We start from the raw sequence: 18,576 nt of genomic DNA, 5'->3' as shown, positions 1-18,576 counted from the left end.
AGTATTGAGATCCGTGGAGGCGTACAAGAAAATGGCCCAAAACCAGGGTGACCAGGAGCGAGAAGTTGCAAATTTTTTTTAAGGGGCTGCGAAACACTGCTTGGGGGGGATACCGGCTATACTTCAGGTGGGTTCTTTATGTCACACAGATGCTGACATAAAAAAAATTACAGGAATCGATGCACAGGAACGGGAGTTATTCAGTGAAGAAATTTCAAAATACAAGCAAACAAAACGCTGCCCTCAACTCGATTTTGGCGGGGCTTCCCACTCCTATTTTGCTCTCCCAATGACGGCACCTGGCGCAACCAATCACAACAGCCAGCCAGAGCACGTCGCGGAAGTTTGTACTCCATCGTTGCCTGCTCTCTGTAACTTGTTCTTGCTGAGACTGGCAGCGTCGTTTCCATGCCAGAGCGCCCCTAGTGGTGTGTATTTATTTTACTTGCTTTGCAGGGCTTTTGTCTAAGACAAACAAGTTGTTTTTGTTGATCTAATATAAAACGCAGACAGGTGACAAAATGTGTCTCTATTTATTCACACAATTTGCAGTATATTTACTGTTTGTCCGATCATCAAGCTCGCGCCAGGTGATGTCCTATCCGCTGCTAAAAATCCGCCACTGTGTGGCGACACCATCAGAGCCATGAAGTTGTTCTTGAGAGGACATTAAAATATTAAAAAGCGGAATGTACGCGGTATTACCGACGCTAATAGCACCATTATAACTCACTGTATGCAATCAACAGACAAAACAGTTAACTAATATTGTGTTTCTGGGCCCCTTTACGAGTTTGCCCTTGCTCTTGCAAAGAGAATAGAACCTATATTCGACAACAAAGCCACACACTGTCGTGGATGCTGACAGTCGTGGAGACAACCATGCACTTGCTCCGTCTACAAGAAGCAGGACAGCAAGAAGTAGAAGTAGACATAAAGCCGGTGATTCCTGTCCTTTTCAGACATGATATGACGAGAAAAACAAGAAGACAGAAAGCCAGGGATTCCTGTCCTTCCAGACCCAAAACGACAAGAAGGAGAAGAAGAAGAAAAGCCTCCAAATTCTGATCGATACTTGTCCTTTATTCTGCGCTTTTCACTCCAGTGTGCACTCCAGTGTGCACTGTTAGAGGTGAGCACTCCGAAAAGTGGAAAGCTAAATCAAGCTTGTGTCTTTACACTGAAGGAATGCACAAAAGAATTTCATGAATTGTCTTGATGGCAGAGACATTGGCACTCGCTGTCCTCAGGATTATTTCCCCCGAGTTCATTTCTCCGCACAGTGCCATTTATATGTGCAGCCCTCATCTTGTTGCAAAAAAAAAATTAAACTGTTCGCTAGAAGGCATACCAAGGGTGAAATGTTGCTATAATGATCATTTGAAGTAGAGGCTGAAGTAGAGATCAGTATAGAATTTGTAAGCGCACTGCATGGAGTTCATATTTGATGTCATAATTTTTTTTCTTCCTGTGCCTGAGTGCATGTGCCTCCCTGCGATCATTTCGCTGTTCACTCGGGCCATCCACCTTGTTGTCGAAAGCACACCAATCTGGGCGCAGTCATGGGCTTTTGTGCACATCGCGTTAGTCATGGAAATTCACAGTGCAGTGTACAAGACGTTGCTTGGAAGGGTTTCTCCGATGTTGCAGTACTGTTCCTATTTTTCAGAAGCCATACAGTTGAATCCGCATTGGAGTACTGCTGCGACATTCACCGTACAACAAGCGGCTGCTGTTTAACTATTTGTGCCTCGCAACAGTAGTGAAACGGTAATTTCAGCATGTTTATTTTTTTTTTTAATTATGCTGTTCTGTGCGCCAGCTCATGCATTGCATTGTTGTTCTGCCAATCATGGCACATTTTAGTTGTGCTTAAATTTTAAAACTACTAAGGAAAGTACAGCGTGTATTAACGCCATGTGGTTCTCAGCTACATCTGTGACCTGGGCTGTTTGATTTGCTCTGCTGCTGGGCAAAAGCACGAATATAGCAGACAGGTGCTTCTTTTAAAGTACAGTTGAACCTCGATATAACGAAGTCCTACTTGCAGCCGAAAATTTCGTTACATCGCGAATTTCGTTACGTCGAGGTTCCCATGTTTCAGCTGTCAAAATAAAGTATAACTGGTTCAGGAACACTGCTTGTTGATGGGAACTTGTAAATCACTTATTGAGGAAATACGCAAGAAAATCGAGTAATAGTATCGCTAACAAGGGCACCGGATGTTTTTTTCTACATCAGGAGCATAACGAGTGATAGCAAACACCGCGACGGCATCATTTTTCTCCGTGTGCGCACAGCAAAAGAACGAGCGCAGCGCCTAGTACTGAAAGCCGCCACAAGATGTCGCTACTGGTATCATCATCATCAGCATTGAACATTTGCAGCCGGGGACGCATCAGAGAAAAATTAAGAAAAATATTCGCATCGCTCACGCCGGCGCGGTGGGATTGTGCTCGCGTAGCGCGAGCGCGCGTGCGCGCGCGGCACGGCGACGTCACGTTCGCAAAACAGCGGCGCCCGATCGCCAGCGTGTTCGGCGGCTATGTCGGCGGCTACCGGCGCGCTCTGACGGCGCCCGGCGCGGAATGCAGCCGGCTGCATTTCGCGCGGGCCGCGCCGAGAGCGCGCCGAAGCCGCCCACCCAGAATGCACCGCGCGCGCCTCCCACGCCACGCCTCCCCTCTACCCCCTTCGCCACTCGCCTCCTCTGCCAGGGCACGTTTTTTTTTTTTTTTTTTCGCCGCTCACCTGTTTTAAAGGTACGACCACACTAGCTCCACGAGTTTGTCAACACTGAATACTTTTTTTTTGTTGTCTACGAGGACATCGCACGCAAAAAAAAAAAAAAACCAACGGACGCTGCAAGAAAATTCCGGTTTGCGCTTTCACGTTCAGAGTCTACAGCTCGCCAGTGACTTCATGGCGCGGCGCGTCTTGAAACTTCCATGCCGCGGGCTTTGTATGCGCACGACAGATGGCGCGGCGGTACGTTCTCGCACACTGCCGGCAAAATTGGCGCGTAAAAGGGCAAATACAAACTGCGTTTCGTCTCGGCTAAACTTTTAGCTCTCATTCGATTGTCAAGGTAGCTCCTGGCACATGCATGCGATGCGCAAGGACTTCGTTATATCGAAAGTGCGGAGCAAAATTACTTCGTTAAATCGCGAAAAAAAATACATGGTTTTCAATGGGGAAGTGATTGGGAAATGAAAAAAATGCGTTACATCGCGAATTTTGTTACATCGAGGTTCGTTACATCGAGGTTCGACTGTAGTACTACAGCTGTGGCAAGTTAACACTAGATATCTAGCTGACATGAAGTTTTAATTGGAATGAAAGGCAGCTAATTTACAGCTTTTCTTGTTGAATTGTCTGATTTTCAGAATATGATAAAACATTTGTACGGCGGGATTTAAAGCACTGGTAGCCGTCACAAATGCGGCACCGATGTTCTGGTTTCGAAGCTCGTAGTTGCCTCGTAGTCTGCCGGGCGGCTACACTCCTCGTCTTCTTTTATGTCTACGGGTTCAGCGCAACTTCTTCACTACAATCACCCCCCCCTCCAGGAAAGGGGAAGCCATCCTGGCGACGAAATGATAGCGGGGTCGTAGTATGGCTTCAAGCGGTCGACGTGAACGATCTCACGGCCACGGCGGCGGAGGTCGCTGGAGTGAACTAAAGGTTCCACGATGTAGTTGACGGGAGAAGTCTGTTGGATGACGCGATAGGGCGCGTGATATTTCGCAACCAGCTTGCTGGACAGGCCCGCTGGTGATGAGGGGACCCACAGCCAGACGCGATCACCAGGAAGGAAGGTATGAGCGGAAGGACTATTGTCGACGCGGGCTTTCTTGTGGCACTGATCTTCTGATGTCAGGCAACGGGCCAGCTGGCGGCACTCTTCAGCGTGCCTGGCAGCTTCGGAAACCGACGTGTACTCCGAAATGTCCGGTCGGTAGGGCAGGATGGTGTCTAGCGGAGACGAAGGCTCACGAGCATACAGGAGAAAGAATGGAGAGAATCCAGTGGTTGCTTGGACAGCGGTGTTATACGCATATGTAACAAATGGTAGAATCCGGTCCCAATTGGAGTGATCGGAGGCGATGTACATGGACAGCATATCGCCCAGTGTGCGATTGAAGCATTCAGTAAGCCCATTGGTTTGCGGATGGTAAGCGCTTGTGGTCCAGTGGACTGTGTGACATTCATGGAGGAGCGCTGCAACAACCTCAGAGAAGAAGGATTTGCCTCTATCGCTGAGGAGCTCACGAGGGGCGCCATCAGTTGAGGTGGCGGCCGGAAGTGCTGCAGTTGCCGCGCATCAAGTGAGGTGATCGACGGCCACGATTATCCAGCGATTCCCCGCTGGCGTGTACGGCAGAGGCCCATACAGATCAATGCCGACACGATCAAATGGTCGGTCCGGGCCAGGGAGAGACTGTAGCGGAGCAGGGGGATGGGGGGGAGGAGGCTTGCGACGCTGGCAGTCGGTACACGAGCGCACATACCTAACGACGCCACGCCAGTAAAAGCGCTGTCGCAACCGTTCATAAGTCTTCAACACTCCCGCATGGCCACACTGGGGCTACAAGGGAAAGCTATACAGCTTTCTCAGAACAGACCAACACTGTTCCCACTTCGAGTCCCGATCAATCCACTCTCGCCCTGCCATAAGCTTGCCGTCCCGGTTAGCTCAGTTGGTAGAGCGACTGCTCCGGGGAAGCGGTGGTCCCGGGTTCGAACCCCGGACCAGGACGAATTTTTCTTTTTAACTGCAAAGTTTTTGAGAAAGCTGCATAGATTTCCTTTGTAGCCGTATACGGCTGCGCTCGGGTGGATGTCAGTGAGTAATTACTCCCTTATTAGGTTCTCACTATATGGCCAGTCATTATTCGCTGAATTTGACTATTCTAACAGGTTCTCTCACATCTTCATTTTCTGTATTGCATACGGGTGCAGCACGAAGGGTATAAACTAAGATGCATGGCATTCCTCTGCAGTCACTGCAGCACAAAGAGGAGTGACCCTTATCTACGCAGACAGTCTCCTCTCCCAGCAGTCATCAAAGTAGTGGGCATGCACAACCACAGCACACAATCCGCGGATGCACTAAGGATGCTTCGTGCTAGATCCAGCACAAAGGAAACATTCGAAGGGTATTTTGAGGACGGCATGAAACCGGCACGTGCCATCCGGCACCACGAAGTTGTCCTTGCCCAAGATGAGAACAGCCACATTTTGTTGGCAAATGGTGTAAATGGACTTCGAAGGACTCAGTATTTATGACATGACCAGTGGAGAGCTGCCAGGTTCGGTCTATTGGGAAATCCCCTGCCAAAGCTTGAAGAGAAGACTGCACAGTATGCAGCTCAAGGTAAAACAACCTACCGTATAAACGCGTGCAAGGGCAGCACTTTTTTCCCAGATTCGAAGGCCAATTTTCGGGGTGCGGCCCATACAATTTTTTAAAAGCAAAAACACACCAATCAGGGAATGAGCGGCATTTATTCTGCGTTAAATCGTCACTCGCAGAGTCTCCAGACTCTGAGCTGGTGTTGTGCTCAGGTGCACACTCATCCTACAGGAAGTCGCGCAGCATGTCCATTGTCAACGCGTGGTCGTTGTTCTGCACTTCCATTATATAGCAGAGCAGCTCTTCTTGCAGTGGGGAACCTTGCACAGCTTGCCGTGGAAAGCGCGCTTTTTGCAGCTTGTGTTCCTCAATGTATCCTTTTGGTTGCACCATCGTCGGGCGCAATCCTCGGCCACGTCGAATTTCCTGCCCGCGGCACGCTTGCCGTGTTCAAGAGCTGACTCCCAGCCGTGTAGCTATTAAAGTTCTTGCCCACAGTGCTAAAATTGCTACGCTCAGCGGCGGCGCACAAAAGCCACAACTACGATGAAGTGAACTAGCCCTTTAACATGCTATCGCAACTCCCGTGCCTTCGCCAGCTGGTGATAGTTGCCGATATGGATAGTGGGAGATCGCAGCGGAGAAAAAAGTTGACCATGATGATGATGAGCGCGGCGTCGGGTGCCATCTATGGGCGGCACCTGGAAGGTCCTGTACGCATGTGCGGCCTCCGCGATCAAGCGGCCGTTGCTCGCAGCCTGAGTGGATCGCGGAGGCCGCAGCGCGGGAATTTAGAAGACTATTCCCGCATGGGTCGTGGAAATTTTGGGTGCGGTCCTTACACAGATTTAAAAAAATATATGTCCTTCGGGGAAGCAGGGTGCGGTCCGTACACGGCTGCGGACCTTGCACGCGTTTATACGTTATATGAAAATTTTGTGGGCATAGCAATATTTCAACCGCTTTCTCCGTCATAAAAGTGCCTGATAAGGAACTTGCTTTGAATGGGCTGATGTGTTTTTGTTGTATTTAAAACACCTAGGTCGGTAATGATTCCATTCCAGTCTTGCACTACCCTTCCTTTATTGTGGCTGAAGCAGTGCCCTTCCTCAATCAAGAACAAACAGTGAACGCAGGGCTTGGGCTGGTGATGAAAGGAGAATATAAAAATGAAATGGGCATAAGTTGACGCTGTATGCTGCCAGCTTGACACGTGATTGCAGGTGCCTGTACTGCAGGCACCTCTGTCAATATTCATTGCAGATTCCTGCAACATATGTGAGAACTTTCACGGGAGGAGTGCCAGCAACAAGGAATTAAAAAAAATGCAATCAAAAACATGTCAGCAAATACAGCCTACTCTTAAAAAGCTTTAAAGCCATCACCATAAAATACACTGAAATAAGCAACACCGTACTGAAGAAAGTACTTGGTTCCTGCAGCACACTAAAGAAGTGAAAGTGGTGTAGAAAAGGGAAGCCTATAATTTGTAAAACAATGCTTTTTAGAGATTAAATGCTTTTGCCAGATGCGACAAACCGCCTGAGATGATTTACTTGCAAAGGTTATTAACTAAAAACTGCTAATCAGTTTTCTAAGTTTAGCAGTTAGGCACTTTGTTGCAAGGAGAGAATTGTGGCAGGCCATCGGGACGCCCATTGTCAATTAGTAGATAGGGAGAAATACAACTGCCTTTGCTGCTACAATATTATAAATATTGGCTGTTCAGATGCATCAGAGGTGCGCAGCGACCACAAAACAGGCATATGGACGTTATCAGTTTTTTGTGATCAGAGCAGGCACAATGCACCCCTTCAGACAACCCATTTAACTGGAGCAACTGGATGCGACACACCACTTGACCAGATTGAAGAGAAGTGGGTGTGGCTATGCTCATTTTGGACTGCTGCTTGCCTCTCCCACAAGTCTGGTCTGCCAGACTCCCTTGTCGTACGGTGCCAGATTCAATTACACCCCTCCATATGTACTACGGGGTCTTGGTTCCGAGATAGCCCCTTACATCTCTGTAACTGCATGCAAGCCTGTAACTGCTACAATTTTAAAAAGTTGCTTTACATATTTTAGTATGCTGCTTTGTCAATCAATTCACCTCAGTCATTTCATGAAGTCTGGCATGGCGTCATCGCAAAAACAAATAAGTTATTCTACCTGAAAAAGTCTACTGTTGAAAATTACAAAACGTTTCCAGTGAACACCCATTATATCAATACTGCATATGTAGCAACACCACCGAAAAACCAGTCAATAACAATGAATAGACCAAAATCAAACCTTTATGAATGTTCTTGATTTTTCAACTGCTTTCATTTGGGAGGAAACCTGAAGTTTAGTACTCTGCCTGCACTATTGGTTAAATGCTAGGACCATGGAAAGTTTTGCTTTACAAGTTGGTAACAGTAGTGTGTACAAGTGAAAAAAATGTCACTGTTTTGATCCATAGGAAAAGTAAAGGTATGGACTGACACACAGTGCATATATTATTTATGAATGTAGGACATATCTACAGGATAAGCAGCTACTACTACAAAATCTGGTACTAAAGGTACTATATGAAAGCACTTAAAAAGGCACCAAAAGAGCATCTGCTGCTGGAGGAAGAAAAACAGAAAAATATTGCGTCTAATATTTGTAGATAATCAACTTCAAACATGCGTCAAAAACACCTTTCCTTTTGCATTTCATCGCAAAGTACATACCACTATGACACGCATCTTTATAGATGTGAACATATATTGTACAAAACTGCCCTACTTGCTGTTTTCACAGGTACAGTGGTGCATGCAGCTTCGACCCGAGACAACTGTTGGGCAGCGCTTGTCACCACGACAGTTACGCGCCGTGCCCAGCTGTTAACTTCTGCCCCAGAGATCATCTTTGTCGATTCGACTGCATCATGTGACAAAAAGCTCAGCCATGGTGTTGCTCACTGCGACCAAGGCTGGAGCAGTGCCAATAGCTGTGTTACTTCTCAGCTCTCAGACAAAGGAGGGAAACAGCTTGGCGTTCCACTTGCTCCAAAGACACTACCCTCTGTGCTTTGGAAACAAAGGGGTAAATTGTTTACTCCTGGAAAGAAATTACCCGAAGAAGCCAGGATTCGGAACTTTTTTAAAAACTTGATTTCTACAGTTTCAGATCAAAAAAACTGTCACCTAATTTTTAGACTCAACTGAAGGAAAGAAAAAAGTTCAAAAACATTAAGCCTTATGGATATATCGGAAAGCAGTTGCAAAGAATGCAGAAAGGTACTTTAAGAGGGTTAACTGCTGAGCTAGTTGGTTTTCTGACAAATGATTTTTAGCGCAACGGGGATACAACACAAGAAAGCGCCCTGTTGTCTTGTGTTGTGTACTCGTTGCGCTAAAAATCATTTATTAATGGTGAAAGGGAGCAAGCATTTCACGCACTCACACATTGGTGAATAACAGCACATAAAAAATAAAAAAGGCTAAAATCTATTTGTCAAAACAAAAAAAAAACACCTTCATTTCTCACGCTTAAGTGGCACTGGGTGAAAAAGTGCTTTAATATTGTGAACTGTTCGCAGATCTGTGAAATAAGGTAAAAAAATTCCCCTAGATATCTTCCTGCAAAAAAGAGGCTAAAAAACAGTACCATCTCTGCAGTAACAATATCATAAAAGCTGAATGAGGTCTACTTAAGCTAACAAGGTAATGAACAATACATTTATTCACTAGGTAACTTTTCTTACAACTGATTCATTTCAGCATAGATTGGTTAAAAGGACATCTTGATGAACTTACTTATTTGTTCTAGATTAAATTATGTCCAATTCGAAAAGCAGCTTGAGAACGCCCAGTTGCTCTTGTGAGCAATTTGTGTTCACTTTAATCACTAAAGGCTTTATTGCGCAAATTGCCACCCACAGTATACTTAAAGTTATGATCTGTGACGGTACCAGTATCTCCAAAACATATTAAGCGGCGCGAAAAAACAAGGAAACAACTAGATGCGGAAAACAACGTTTATCACTGTTCTGTTCTCAGTGTTCTGGGCAGGCTTTTGCCCTTCAGTTGAACAGAACTCCTATGATATGGTTTCATTCTGAAACCTGCTGCTGTCACTAGCACCTGAAAACTATTGCAAACCGTGAAAGTCTTTGCTGTCTATGGGGTGGTCTGGTTGCCAGTCTGTCATGCATGCTTTTAAGTCATGCACCGTGCTTTTTGGAATATGAAAGTACACCGCCCCATGGAAAAAAGGCGATTTCCTCTAAACTGAAACTTCAAACTGTATGTAGCTTATCGAACAACTGAGTCAGACCGTGCACTAAGAGGTTCAAATTAGCATACCGTTTCTATGGAACTCCAGTGACCTATGTTTACTTGGTAGAGTAACGATAAAGTTCAGAGCTTACGCCCTCTAGCTGCAGAGCAACAACACATGTATAGCAACAACATACTAAATACTAGGTACCTTTGAAAATGGTAAGCACAGGGTACACCTGTGCTCTAATTAGGCTTGCACATTTGACACTACCGTCGTTTGGTTTTGTTAACTCACAAAAAGCCCAGGTTCAAATCAATAGTAACAGGAAGCACGTCGATAATTACCAAAACAAACCTTTCCAATATATACTTGTAATGATACAGAGACAAGCACTCGCTAGACAAATACATCGCAAAACCATATTTGATTAACACCAATACGCCCAGTTTCTATTCTTCTCAACCCCATTTCTTTTCGGCACTGAGCTGCCTTGTGGGTTTTCAGATGTAAAGTCAGGACTTCTCATTTTATCACTGTCCATTACCACATTCAATTTGCAGTCCAAGTAAAGGAAATGAGCGTAGTTTTACTTGTATGCTAACTCCCTCAGTTTTTAAACCTGTTAATCAATCTTTTGAAGTCGTGACTGATTATATCCACATGCACTTATAGTGTACGGCTGTTCTGATTGCAGGCTCCTACATCCTTCATGACCGACAACTCAAGGCCAGAGAAGGATGCCTTGCGTGAGACATAGCCAACAACTCGACAGTTTTTGTGCGACTTTCATGTCCTTCAAGCCGAATGGCGGTGGCTCACATCTGTGCGCACCAAAGTGGCCAAGGAAGACAGACAAGAGTTGGTGGCTGCTTTCCAAAAGGTACATCAACAATACAGTTTGTTTTTGAAAATACTACTGCCCTCATTCAGGAGCTACAGAAAGAGGAGGCGGCATGATGCAGCAGGAAGAGAAATTAAGTACAACAGAAAAATTTATGTACCTGACGTACATGCTCAGCAGTGAAATGGAAACCTGAAAGAACTGTAATAATTCTGACATAACAATAGTTGCACGGGAGAAATCTGGAAGCGATAATGAATAAGTGGGACCAACTAATGAAACCCTCCCCTCTGCAACATGACTTACGAAGCACTATGTGCACAAAAAGAAAAGGAATGGCTCTTGAGATTTGGATGCATACTAGTAGATGACACTGTAGGCATACAACGTATAACTACCTTCCAGAAGAGAGGGATATGAACGAACAGTGCTGTGGACGAGAAACTCTGAACTATCTATCTTCTGGCACATGCAGGCATACCTGAATTTAAGGAGGGTGGGGCAGATGAGGATGAAAAATCGTATTTGGAATGTTGGACGTGAAGAGCAAAAGTGCTGTCACATGGGCACTTTCAGTCATGAAGAGTCAATCAGGATAAAATTTGCTACTACGTGGATACTTTCTGGCCCAACCCTGCTCCATCGCATGCATGTTCTGCGTAAGGTTTCGATGTTCAGGTCTCGTGTCACGAAAACATGACCTTCGATAGTCGTGCTGCTGAGCACCCATACACCTCCATTGGTAAAATGGGAAAATAATCGGGGTTTTCAACATAATTATTATTTAAACTTTCTTTTCAGATACTGTATGCTCACGACAGAGAGGCACTTCAGGTGGCGAAGGAATTTCTACGGTTTCTTGCCTACCCGTCATACTTCGAAAGGGTTGAGGCTTTTTTGAAGTGTGAAGAGGAGTGGGTCCTGCTGCACCGCTCCGGAATAACCAGAGGGCCCAATACTAACAACTACAGTGAAGCTTCGATTCGCATACTTAAGGAAGTGGTGCTTGGGCAAACCAAAGCATACAATCCACTAGCTGTGGTGGAAACAACTGCAACATCTTTGGAGCAATACTTAGAAGCCAGACTACTGCGGCATGCCCACCACCGTGAGCCATCACACACGCTCATGTTTGCGAAGTTGCTGCGGAAGCTCCCTGACAACCAGCCTGTCACACATCTGGGTGGGAATGTGTATAGTGTGCCCGACGCAGCTAGCACTAGTGCATATTAGGTGCTAGCTTACCTCGGTTTCTGTGCCTGCTGGAAAGGGAGCCAAGGGACCTTCTGCAAGCACCAAGCTGCTGTGCAGAAGGCCTTTGGGGGGCTCTTTCCAAACTCTCCAGAGTTTACACTCGAGGACTGTAGCCAACTCGGTGAAAAGTGTCGTCCATTTGAGTTCTTCAAGCCGTTGGTCACTCATCAAAGTGTAGAGGAGCCCGAGACTGCAGTTCCCTCCACAAGCTGTGACAGGCAAAGCATGGAATGATGATGCAAGCTGCACCGAGCCACTTCAAGCCCAGTGATGGAAGTGCTGCGCCAATTGCGCCAAACTGCGCCAAAAGAAAAATGCTGCTACATGTTGCGCCAAACAGGCATTTTTATTAGTAATTGCGCCGCATCTGCGCCGAAACGGCGCTGCGAAAACGAAGGCAAAAAAACGTCAAGCGTCAAGCCACACAGAAACCGAAAACATGTCTAATATCATCATTATTGAAAATCCAGGGAAGCCTGTTGTAGCCTTGGCCGTAGCCGGGTCAAGCCGCGCCCGCCTCCATGTTTACACGGCGCACGTTGGCAAGCTGTTCGTCGTGTTTCCAGTGTTAGAACACTGTAGTCGTGTTCTTTGTGGGCTGCCTTCAGGTTCGCTACCGGGTACATGGCGCTTTCAACGATCAGAGGTAAGTTTCGAATATTTTTCAGGGTGATTTATGTACCCTTTTGTAAGATCGACACCGCGTTTAAACGTTCTTGAGTTCCTGGCGCAAGTCAGATGGCGATATGACTGAAATTGCGTCACCTTTTCCCGGGCGCGCGTCTCGCCAGTTCTTTCAGTCACGGTAGCGGTGTTTATCGTTATGCAGCTGGAGTCGGCACTGTGCACGCGGAAACGTCCTCAGTCACGACGTTGTTGCGCGACGTCGAAGGCTCGGTACTTCGCTGTTGTTGTCCATCGCGTACTGTGGCAACGCGGTGTTGGCAGCATGAACAGCATAACGAGCACGCTTTGCACCCTGACTCATTTTCCGTTTCTGACCGAAATAACGCAGAGACCTAGACTTTTTCGCACCAGTGGGCACGGAGAACTACTCGACGACATTAGGGTTAGCACGCTTCAGGTGGCAGGCGCGGGCCTTTATTTTAGCTGATCGAAAACAACCGCATTGGTCACTTGGTTTAAATCGCAATAGAATCGCACGTTGCGTATAATTGTTGTACAATTTTTCATGTTACGTGTTGCTCGCGGTTGCTTAAAAGAAAGTAAAAATAAAAGCGCGGGCTTTCAAACGAGGCCAAATAGGCGCTGACGGAGCGCGTAGTTCGCTAGTAGCAGGCGGCCGAAACAGTGTGACTTCAGATTCAGACATCAGTTTAAAGGTCTTTGGCGCGTATTGGATTGACATGAAGTAAGCTTATATGTGTATATCTATTTGTATTTTACAATCCGAGCCAGCAGTTGTCAATTGTCAGTAGTCTGAAAAAAATTTTTTTTTTTTTCATTATTTCAGGGCGGAAAAGCAAGTTTAAGGCCCAGGTGCTAAATGAAGAGGATGCCAATGGTAACTGTATTGCTGTGTGGTGCAGAGCAGGACCAAAAGAGGAGGAGGCCACTTGCATTATCTGCAACAAAGTTATAAACTGCTCACAACATGGCGTAAATGCTGTGAAACGGCATGCTTCTAATAAGCAACACGTTGAAGCTTGCAAGCAACACAGAAATGAGCTGGGAGTTTTGAAGAAGCCTGCTGCTGCTCAAGCTCTGTTGACATCATGCCTTCTCGCAAGACCGGATGTATCTGAAGCAGATCGTGTCACATTGGCAGAGACTTACTTTGTTCTTGGTGTGGCTGTTTCTGGGATACCATATTCATGGGGGGACACCGCAACCTCGCTCTTCCCTCTGATGTTTCCAGATTCAAAGGTTGCAAAAGAATTTCAGTGTGGCAGAAAAAAAGTCTCGTATATAGTGTCGGATGGCCTTGGGCCATATTTTAAGAGAGCAGTTGTTGATGAACTTAATAAGGCGGGTGTGTACTACACCATCCAAATCGACGAAACTCCTCTTCCGGAACAACGGTGCCAACAGCTGGACATTGTAGTTAGGTACTTTTCTGAAGTTTGCAAGCAGGTTGTGGTGGAGCACTTGTGTTCATTTCACTTAGGGAGTGCAACCTCAGATGTTTTACTTGCACACGTGAAGGAAGGCATCCAAGACCTTCCTCAAAGGAATATGTTGGGCTTCTACAGTGATGGCCCAAATGTTATGAAGAGTTTGAAAAGAAAGCTTAAGGAAGATGTAAATCCTGCACTGCTAGACACAGGAGAGTGTAGTTTGCACAAAGTTCACAACAGTTTTGCAAAAGGAATTGAAGCGTTTGGCAGTGAAGTGGAATCAACTTTGTTAGATGTGTACTACTACTTGAAAAACTCTGCTGTTCAAAGTGCTGTGCTCAAAACACACCAAAAGTGTCTTGGCCTGCCAGAAAGTGTCTTCCTTCGGCATGTAAATTCACGTTGGCTCACCCTAGGTCCTGCCCTTGAGCGCTTTATTGAGCAGTATCCGGCACTTAAGTCCATGCTATTAGACGTGAAGCAAACGGCTCACTCTTCTGGCACAATGTACAAGCACCTCCGACAAAGTCTCAGCAGGAAAGACCTCTTCCCAAAGGCAGTTTTTCTGAGGAATGTCGCAGATCTTTTTGTTGGATTCTTGAAACTTTTCCAGCGCTCTGAACCTCTACTCCACATTCTGTACGAAGAAATGGTACAGCTGACCAAGAAAGTTCTCAGCCGTTTCGTGCGAAGTGATGTGTACCGTGAACTGACAGGGGAACAGCTGAAATCTCTTGACGTTGAATGTCCAGGAAACTGGAAGGAAGTTGTTGAGATAGGTGTGGACACAGAGGGCTCCATCACGAACTGGTCAGCAGAAGAAAAAAAATTGTTTAGGCTGGGGGCACGTACTTTCTTTATGAAGTCTGCGGGTTACCTACTTTCAAGGTTGCCCTTTGACAATGGTGTGTTAAAAGATCTTAGGTGTCTTGACCTAAGCAGTGCACAAGAAGAAAGCTCAGCTGTGGCATTTCGAAACTTGGCCCAGCAAGTTCCAGAGGTGATTGCTCCCAAGGAAGTCTCAGCCCTGATGGATGAATTTTCACTGATTTCATCTGAAGCGCTGTGCGTTGATTCATGTGAACGACTTGACAGCACATGGCAACATGTCTTCAGCCTACAGAACAAAAATGGTGGCATTAAATATCCTCTGGTAGGAAAGCTTGTAAAAGCCCTGCTTTCTCTTTCACATGGCAACGCTGATGTGGAGAGGGGTTTTAGTGAAAATCGCCGGATCCTACAGGAGTGCAGCAAACTGTCTATTGAAAGCATGAATGGATTGCGAGCCATACAGTCATTTGCGAAAAGGTATGACAAGAACGTCTCTACCATTCCAGTCAAACGTGACATGCTCACTGCTGTGAAACAGTCATATAAACGCTACCAAGAAAGACTGACTGCTGAGTGTGAGCCAGCTGCCAAAAGAAGCAAACTTGACCATGGCCAAAATTCAACAAAAGGATGTCAAAAGCAGGACCTGCAAATGGAGATTCAGTCAGCAAAAAAGATGCTTTGCAATGCAGAAGCATTGATTGCAAAAGGAATGAAGGCAAAAACTTTTGATGACATTGAAAGTGGCCAGGAACTACTTAAGAAAGGACAGGAAAGGCTTGCGGGTGCTCTCTGCAAGCTTGAAGCTTCAAAAGAAAAAGTGCGGGCTCGTAGAGTGTAACGTGCAGACTATTGTGAAATGTGTTGAGTGACTGACTACTTCAGGCTCGGATTGATTCTGAACTTCTACTTCTTTTGTGGCAAGTGTCATTAGTGACTGTGGTTTCTTCTAGTTCACATCATGTTGCTCCCCTTTTTTGGCTTTGATCTATTTCTGCCACAAGAACTGGTGCTTTAAATATTTAACTTGTTTTATCACACCATCTGTAACTATTCACATTCTTAATTGTCGATTTCTTGTCATTCGTGTTGACTGTTGTGTGAAATGTACAGTGTGTTTCATAATAAATAGCTGTAATTGTCAGTCGCTTCAGTGATGCTTTCAACACGGGAGGTACACTGGCGTAATTTATTCGCCATCTGCTCCAAAAACAACAATGGTTGCTCCAAACTGGTATTTTTTCTGCTCCGAAAACACCAATGGCTGCTCCAAACTGGTATTTTTTCTGCTCCGAAAACACCAATGGCTGCTCCAAACTGGCATTTTTACTGCTCCGAAATCTGCTCCAAAAAGTAAAATGCTGCTTCCATCACTGCAAGCCTCACAAAGTCTGGCAGTAGTTCCTGGCCTGCAGCTGAGGTACACTTATTGTCACCGCCATTTTGCTTAAAAGGCGTTAGTATTTAATTACAAACCAAGAAGGCAAGGCAAGCGTAAAAAGCATGCGTGAAATGCATTTACCGATAGCCAAATTTTGAAGGCAGTTGTTTGAAGTGGTTCTTTTTGACTTTATGTTGCTATAGATACAGTTAACAGTGATACAGACAAGCCCACTTATACCAGACCTCAGCGTCATGCAGATTACATTTTGTTGTATCCGAAGTTCGTATAAGTGGGCCTACCCTATTACAGACAAGAGTAGCATTTATTTCCATGAAAAGCGCATTGTGCACATTTGTTCCTTGAAAGTAGACCCTATCCAGCCACTTTCTAAGCTCTCAAGCTTGGTCATATTCTCCTGGTCGAGACCCTTCCTGCAGTGAGTCACTTTAGGGATGCAGTAAGTTCTTGCGGCGTTCACATCCACTGGCAGACAGTGCTTCGTCTTTGAAGTAAGGATCCAGTGACAAAGCTACCGCGAGGCTTGTCCATGCTGAGCGCTCAGTGTGAGCAGTGCTCCAGCTGGCCTCCTAATTAAGCTACCCCTCGATGCAGCTACCTGGATCTTGATATAATGTTTACAAGTAGACCTGTACAGATCTGAAAGCCAGACGGGATCTAGCACTTCACCCGAAAAGCAGGAGCTAATCTACTATTCATTGTTCATTAATTGCTGCGCACTGCCCGCCAGGCACCAGCGTGACGCAGACTGTCTGCTGTCTGCATATGGTGCAGGTCAGCACGCAGATATCCGATTGTGTGGACAATACAACTGCCGCTTGATCAGGTAGGCTATTAAGACCTAACCTGGCTAGGCACGCCTTGCCTGTGGTTAACTGCCGATTTAAAGTGTGGTGTTTGTTGTTTTTGTTTTTGCAAGGAAGAAGGAGCCATCACTGGATCTAGGAGAATATCTTTGATCGCCGTGCTGACCAGAAGCGCATTTTTCAACTCTGAGAGTAAATTTACGGGGCATTCTTGTTTATTATAACCAAGTGGTGTGACCACGGTTGTTGGTTTTAGATGAGACGCAGCACCACAGCCCTAATACAAATATTGACGGTAGTTCCGTCTTTGTTCGTAATAGACGAGTGTTTGTTACAGCCGTTATAAGTGGGCTTGACTACAGTTATATCTGCAGTAATGATATGAGGTATATAATCACTGAAAACATATTAGCGCCACTATATTCCACGATCATTGGACGACCTTTTGCCTAATGACAATAAACCATTGTTATGTTCATTAAGTACATTGTAAGTGTCATTTATTTTGCGTTCTGTGAGCCTGAAAGTTCAGCATATCAGAGAAGTCAAAAAATTTCCCCGTCTTTTTGTTTTAATTGGGGTAGTTTCTTATTGCAAACCCTCTGGAACAGTGATTAGTCGAAGGGATTTTCCGGTTGTTAGCAGGTAATGCTTGGCTTTTAATACGTCTGAGGATTTCATGTAAATCTGTGCTATGCTGTAAGCAATAAAACTGCTATCATACCTAAACTCAATTCAAAACCTTTTTTGTAGGCCATCGAAGAGACACGCAGAGGCTTTGCGCAAGCAGTGGAATGGATGCACAACATAGCAGGAGAGAATCCTGCTTATTGGTCACTGCTAAAGGCCGTGACAAGTGAAATTAATAGGGGAACTAATAGCAGTGCCACATATGCCAGTCTGATGCGGATAAAGGCCGCAACCACTACCGACCGGCGACGAGGACAGGAAATCAAAGTGCAGCCCAGGAGTGTGGCAAGGCGCCAACCTGGACAGCCACGGGCCTCGCACATACTGCTTCTGGGCGACCAGCTAAAGCAGGCCGTGCAAAAACAAAACAAAGCGCACTCACAACTTCAGCCAATGTGTGCAATAAAATGTGCCAGGAGCAAAATGCCCCTGACTGAGTGTTCAATTCAGAAGCAGTCGTAATGTTGTGCTGTTCTTGTTAATTTTGTCGGCAGATGTGTGTTTGCAGAGTACAGACAAAGTTAGGCTCTGAAACAGCTTCAGAGGAGAGCACAACATTTCTCTCAATCACTGCAGTGTACTGCCATGAACACCTGAGCCAAATAATACACTTGTACACGCAAAAGAGAACAGACAATCGCGCGAAAGTTGGCAAGCCCTTTCTGGTAACTTTGTCATGCTTGCACCCTTGTTAGTCACTCGCATCTGTGTGTACCATTACAGAGACTGCTATTGGTTATAATCTTTTAGATGTCATGCAGCTACCACGGCTGCGGCCAGTAAGCCGTGTAGTTCCGGATGGTTGGGAAGCTCCGCCTCCGGAGAAGGGGACAGCAGAGGAGCAGAGACCACTTTCCAGCGTGCAAAAAACGACGAGGGGAGAGGGAAAGCCCCGAAGACGCTGAAACCCAAATTGTGATTACAGATAACTCAGCTTTTACAAAGTGCAGTAAAAAACTATTGTTTGACAGTATTCCCTAGGCGGTGTCTTCTAACAACTCAGGCATACCGCTACTTTATTAGATCCCCTTAAGGACTAACACCTTCAGCATACTGGGATACCTTCA

At 45.8% G+C, this 18,576-nt stretch overlaps 1 protein-coding gene, 1 long non-coding RNA gene and 1 other non-coding gene across 5 annotated transcripts; all 3 read left to right on the top strand.

The window, feature by feature from the left end:
* Nucleotides 1-703: 703 nt before the first annotated feature.
* Nucleotides 704-17,933, top strand: LOC149336647 (uncharacterized). Of its 3 annotated transcripts, XR_016284309.1 has the most exons (5): nt 704-1,132; nt 1,670-1,770; nt 8,144-8,428; nt 10,302-10,487; nt 11,250-11,961. It is a non-coding gene; the product is annotated as an uncharacterized LOC149336647 (long non-coding RNA). The 3 variants fall into 3 exon arrangements; XR_016284310.1 differs by lacking the exons at nt 704-1,132; nt 11,250-11,961 and adding an exon at nt 17,573-17,933 and having other exon boundaries at nt 1,148-1,770; XR_016284308.1 differs by lacking the exon at nt 704-1,132 and having other exon boundaries at nt 1,148-1,770.
* TRNAP-GGG (transfer RNA proline (anticodon GGG)) lies at nt 4,686-4,759 on the top strand. The gene has a single exon. It is a non-coding gene; the product is annotated as a tRNA-Pro (tRNA).
* LOC149336648 (uncharacterized) lies at nt 11,962-15,755 on the top strand. The gene is made up of 2 exons (XM_089553033.1): nt 11,962-12,348; nt 13,177-15,755. Exons 1-2 carry the CDS (start codon nt 12,327-12,329, stop codon nt 15,450-15,452), a joined length of 2,298 nt encoding a protein of 765 aa, XP_089409159.1. The 5' UTR covers nt 11,962-12,326; the 3' UTR covers nt 15,453-15,755.
* Nucleotides 17,934-18,576: the final 643 nt, after the last annotated feature.

This window comes from Amblyomma mixtum, chromosome 7 (genome assembly GCF_055824585.1).
Source record: "Amblyomma mixtum isolate Tamu chromosome 7, ASM5582458v1, whole genome shotgun sequence".
In the NCBI taxonomy this organism is placed as follows: Eukaryota; Metazoa; Arthropoda; class Arachnida; order Ixodida; family Ixodidae; genus Amblyomma; species Amblyomma mixtum.
Note: the sequence above shows the minus strand (reverse complement) of the source record. Positions and strands in the feature narration are given on the sequence as shown.

Coding starts and splice junctions, on each gene's coding strand:
- LOC149336648 (XM_089553033.1), top strand. CDS start 12,327: ATGGCGCTTTCAACGATCAGAG. Junction 12,349..13,176: donor GGCGCTTTCAACGATCAGAG/GTAAGTTTCGAA, acceptor TCATTATTTCAG/GGCGGAAAAGCAAGTTTAAG.